At 34.9% G+C, this 5,616-nt stretch overlaps 1 protein-coding gene across 12 annotated transcripts in view; it reads right to left on the bottom strand.

Moving 5' to 3' along the window:
- The window catches only part of CAMK2D (calcium/calmodulin dependent protein kinase II delta), a 216,376-nt gene that overhangs the window by 98,938 nt on the left and 111,822 nt on the right, over window positions 1–5,616 (bottom strand). For all 12 annotated transcript variants that reach the window (XR_002114339.2, XM_010709979.3, XM_010709966.3 and 9 more), the window contains exons 7-8: window positions 2,447–2,530; window positions 1,509–1,603 (exon numbers count right to left, since the gene is read on the bottom strand). Coding sequence is in view for 11 of the 12 variants with exons in the window: in XM_010709979.3 (XP_010708281.2) it covers window positions 1,509–1,603; window positions 2,447–2,530 (179 nt within the window). In the remaining variant the exon portion in view is untranslated. The remainder of the gene's footprint in view (window positions 1–1,508; window positions 1,604–2,446; window positions 2,531–5,616) is intronic.

The raw sequence follows: 5,616 nt of genomic DNA, 5'->3' as shown, positions 1-5,616 counted from the left end.
AAAAAAAAAAAAAGTAATGTGTGTATTATCTTGCATGACCACTATACAATTTTATATAAAGACATTAACTGATAACAGGTCTGTGATATTAACAGCTAGTTAAAAACACTTTTCCACAATCAGAAAAGATTGAATTAGACAGATTTACATGCAGTGTTTTTCTCCTTCACTGTTTTGGTTTTTGTAATTTGGTTCAGATGCAGAACATTTATGGATTTACAATATTATGATGACAATCGATATTCATAGGATAAAATATCATCAGCAGACATAAAGGAGATTCCAGTCAGCTGTGAGGAATATGATCATAAAGCATCTCAAACAGTCCTAATCTCACTTTGAATTAAGACAAAAATATTAATCATTATTATTCAAACTCTTTGTTTGCTTTCTTTCAATGTTAATATTAATACCAATTGTATAGTTGTGGTATAGAAATGAAAGTAGAGTTAAGAATTTAACACCTCCTTGATCAGCAAAATATTTACACATGCAAAATACTTGCTCAAATGCAAATGAAATGAAAAAAATGGGTACATCTTAAACTGTTGCTGTGAACAGAACACCTTGAACACATCATTTTTGAGTAATAAAAAATGTTCATTCTTAGATTATAAGAATTTAATATAATCTAGATGCAGTACATCACAGTATTTATTAAGTATGTACAATACAGCTTCACAGTTTAGTCTCTGCACTTACTAATTTCTTACCCTCTCAGCTGAAACTGTAACTCCCACTGTAATTCTATTTATTACTGTATTACTTGTTCAACTGGAAGAAGACTAGATAGACCACAGCATAACATAGACGGCCATAGCACATCAATCATTAATTCAGAACTGGATTCAAATAAGAACTTCAAAATTAGAAGGTACAGTATCTTCAACATTCACAAATGACTTAAAGATGAGAATCAATGATCCTCTGTTTTTCTATCTGCTTACTTTAATAGAAATGAATGGATGATGTTGCAAAATTCATAATGCCACAAACGTTTGGGTACTATTTATCAACAGTCATAATGCTTACTTTCAAATACACATTCAATTAATGAAACTATTCTTTTTGAGAAGCTCTACAGCTGCTTGTGTTTACAAAAGTGGGCAATACAAAAGTATTGGACTATATTTAGACAATTTAAGAATTATTAAAAACAATTTAGAATAAGTGACTGGGTAAAGTGATAACCACAAGGAGTTAAGAAACATCTATTGGAAGTACAGAGGTATCAACAGGCTCGTCAGGATAACAAACTTGCACAATTTATACAAGGACCAGAAAATGAAAGCTTGGAGTTGTAGGGAAACTGAATTTATTTTTGCAGAGATGTTTCCATCTTTATAAAGCTCATGTTACTAAAGTGACATTTACTACTCTGAGTGACTCATGACAGTCAATCAAAAAAAAAAGAGATTACAATATAAATCTAACTTTTCACTCTAGGAGACTCCTGCATAGAGGTACAATTATAAGTAATTCAGAAGAAGACAGAGCATGGCACATACATCATAAGCACCAGCCTTTATCTGCTGGTAAAGTCTGTGCTGGTCTTCATCCCAGAAAGGAGGATAACCCACCAGGAGGATATACAGAATGACACCTGCAGAAATCATATAGTAATTAAGTAATTGCAAGAGAAAAACAAACAAAACAAACAAACAAACAAAACCACCCCCCAAAAAAAACAAAAACAAAGAAATTCATTTTGTACCTGATAACCATGCGAAACTATGGCTCGAAAGAAGGATCCCAACTACTGAAAAACACTTTCTATCTATGCTGGGGATTAGAGTAAACATAGGGTTCATGGGACAACCTCCTACAGAGTGTGAGCAAGAATGTGTATCTGACACAAAATCGGATTTGTTAAACTGAGAATATTTAGCTAGCTGGAGAAATAGATTTGCACTTTTCAAAGATCACAAAAGTTCTATGAAAATAACACTTCTGGTGTTGTGTGTTATCTGTACTGCTGTCTATAATACTACAACTAATGTCAGGCAAAGAAAACTTGGGCAACTCAATTTATTTCTATAAATATATGGTTGATGGGAAATAAAGAAGTTCACCTGCTATTTTTACAGGGATGATTCACTATGACTAAAGAAAAATGCTTTCATAAATACAACGAAATAAGCGTGGGTAGAAGTACAAGAAAGAAACTTACCATTTGTTCTCACATAGGTAGCAATCCCTTTGCTAGTACCATAAATTACACTGAAAAACTGGGTGATAAAGTAATCGCTTTCTACTCCACTTAACAAAAACATTAGTGTCAGACTTCAAAACTGCAGTTCCAACATCTTGATTTTTTCAAAAAACTAATATTGAATTTTAACTAATACCTAGTTTCTGATGTGGAATATAAGGTATTCTGGACGTCATCCTTCCCTTAACATACTTTACAGTTGACTGAACACTGTCTTTCAGAATAATTCCTTACCACATGCCCACATATCCACAGGTTTTCCATATGGATCTTTCCGTAAGACTTCTGGAGAAAGGTATCCTGGAGTGCCAGCAAAGCCTGTCACAAGTCAAGGAAAGTACTCTCAAAAACAGTATGTGTTCCGCAAAAGGCAGGTCATTTTCTTGTTATCCAAGAACACAACGGATCTTTACAAACTATCCAGCAATAACTACTTCATCTTAAACTTTTCGTTCTATGGCGAACTGCCTAAAAGTAACAAAAACAGAAATACATATGCAGACCTGTCCCATTCCCTTTTTGCCACCATCTCTATGTGTCTACAGTCAAGAGGACAGCAAAAAGCCAGTTGGTTACCCATCTATCCTAACACTGCAGATTCAACAGTTGTGTCAAGGGTGACAATGAAAGATTTCCAGAAAGATTTCCAAATAGCTGCAAAAATTTCACTCGTGACCTGTCTGTTACCATAAGCTATAGTTATAGTAAAGTACAACTATATCTGCTCAGGTTCAAAGTAAAAAAAAAAAAAGTTAGTGGAGCAGGGAAAACATGGGAAGCACAGAGAGATCCCCTTGGAGATATCAACTGAAAGACAGCAAATGCATTCTACGCTTGCCCAAACATATGAACGCTGTTTCCGAGGTTTGTTTTTGTTTGTTTGTTGTTTTTAACCCTTACCATAATCTAGTCTATTTTAAACTAGCATCAAATTATACAAATTATTTTTGTAAAGATGACTTACTCAGGACTTCTGAGTCCATCTTCTCTCAGCTGTGAAGACTATTTTCACACATAAAGTACTACTTCTGGTGACATTTATGGGGAACTGATTAACAAAATACAGGGGCACTTAAGCAACACTACTGTAGCTATAAGGAACATTTTAAAAGCCCTATTCAAACCTACATGAGGGTTAATTTCCGAGAAAACAACATATACTGCTAAGTTTAGAAAAGCTCACATATGGAGCAATTTCTCATTTACAAAAAAAAAAAGAGTAGAAATACTGTTCTAATTTCCTTTTATAGAAGCAGAAACTCAAATCAACCAGGGCCTGACAGTGGCAAAGTAAATGCGCAGAAACGCTCATGATTAGATTTCTTGAGAGCACAACTGGCTATTGCTTTGTATGAAGACAAACACCTTAGTCTTCTTACAGCCTTTCCTGTTCATATTCCACACAACTACTTCTAAGATTATTTCAACGAAACACTCACTTCCTTGAAGTGATGCAGCCTGTGGAACCTCCTTACAAAAATTCATAAAAAGCATCTCCAAAGTCATATACCCTTTACAATTTGGATGTTCTTTATTCTTCAGCAGCAGTATGGTCTTCAATTAGGAGAAATAAAAAATGAAGGTTTAAATGTAGTCATTTCTCAGAATACTGTAATTGGTAAAAGCTTCATAATCCATAATGCTCTGTACTGTTTCAGTTAGTATATTTGCTCTTGTAAGTATTTTTGTCTAAAATTGTACGCTTGGAAATTCTTGGAAGGTGAGAATTTGAAAAACCACCCATTATTTCTGAAAGATCAGAACGTATTCCACAAGATTTGTGCTAAATAGAGGATAAGCAATGAAAGATGGTGATAAGGTGTGAAGTAGACAGCTACAGAAAAAGGAAGCCTCTGCCCTGCAGCTGGCAATCATTTTAGGGTGGGAAGAGGAAATGAACAAACACACTGCGTGTACTCTACTCAGAATGTATCTAAATAGTTTAATGCAAAATAGGCTTGTGTTTTTCAGTATCCTGATATAAGAACCATGAATTCTGAAGTGCTGTCGTATACAGGAAACACAGTTTAAGCTCCTTTGAGAAGCTAATGAATTCATGTTCTAATTATCTTTAAATAGAGTGGTTTCATAATTTTTCCTGGAAGTAGAGCAGCTTTACATTAATATTTTGGTTCATTTTAAACATAAAGTTGTACTGATGTCCAACCTTACCATAGCTCCACAAACATCAATTGGAACTAAATGTTATAGTGAAGATATAATAACTAGCTAACTTTGTCTTTTGATGAGGTTACAGAAGAGTCTACACATATCAGAAATAATAAGTCAGAAATAAATCATAATAAATATGAGTGTATTTTTCAGAAAACTATTGCTAACAGTTTTAATCAACTTAGCCACAAAAAAAAAAGGACTTTCAAACCTGGAAATTGTGACTCTATATAATCTAGTAAAGGCTGTATTACTGTGCACTACTATTATCACGTGATATTAAATATGTATTCAGAGGCCCAAGAAAAATGCTGTGCTATGTCTTGTTCAGTGGTGCATACACACATGAGATGGCGTGTTCCTCAACCCAGATAGCTTACAGTCTCAAAAACCTCTGCAAAGATAACATATATACTTCATAAATGGTAAGAATGTCTTGAGTCAAACCTGCACTGGAGTATAAGTATAATCCCATAAATTAAAGTTAAATTAACAAAAGGAGATGTATCTTAAAAACAGAGAAAGAGATTATTGCACTAAGACCTGCCCTATGCTTTCATCACCCCCTTGCTAGACTTATTGCCTCAGTGCCACTCGTGCAAGCATTCCAAAATAAACCGGTAGAATAAATTATGCCAGTTTAAACAGTTAAAGCTGTACATCTTTGCTGTTAGCAAAGATAACTCCCTTTGACTCAAAAATAAATGTACAAATGAGTAGCCTGGTGAGAAGATATGAAAAATGAGGCCGCAGGGGACAAGAACAAGCCTCTGAGAGCAAATATAGGGCAGTAGTTTTTACTTCCTGCACAGCCGGATCTAAAAGAGTAACTATACAATCCAAATTTAATGCAGCTACTACAAAAAAAAAAATATCAGTGGAGCTACTCAAATGAACAATGTGTTGCATATTTTAGTCCTAGCTTCAGGGCTAGGTGAAGACAAGATGCAGCTGGGACTAAATCTAGCTACCAATGAGTCAACTACAGCCCCTTGACAGACTTAAGTGAGATTCGCCTGTTACAGTAAGCAAGTGGAGCCTGCCAGACACTTTCCCAGCACACTTAACACCTGCTAGCAGGATGGGGTGTTTCCACTAAACAGATGAGCAGTTTCTACAAACAGTCATGAAACAGGTTTGCTCTATAAACATGTGAACTGTGAAAGCATCCCTATAGTATCCAAGCTTTAAGCAAAGTAAGTATCATGCCACAGGTTTACACGTACACAAAA

This window comes from Meleagris gallopavo, chromosome 4, assembly GCF_000146605.3.
Source record: "Meleagris gallopavo isolate NT-WF06-2002-E0010 breed Aviagen turkey brand Nicholas breeding stock chromosome 4, Turkey_5.1, whole genome shotgun sequence".
NCBI classification, from domain to species: domain Eukaryota; kingdom Metazoa; phylum Chordata; class Aves; order Galliformes; family Phasianidae; genus Meleagris; species Meleagris gallopavo.
Note: the sequence above shows the minus strand (reverse complement) of the source record. Positions and strands in the feature narration are given on the sequence as shown.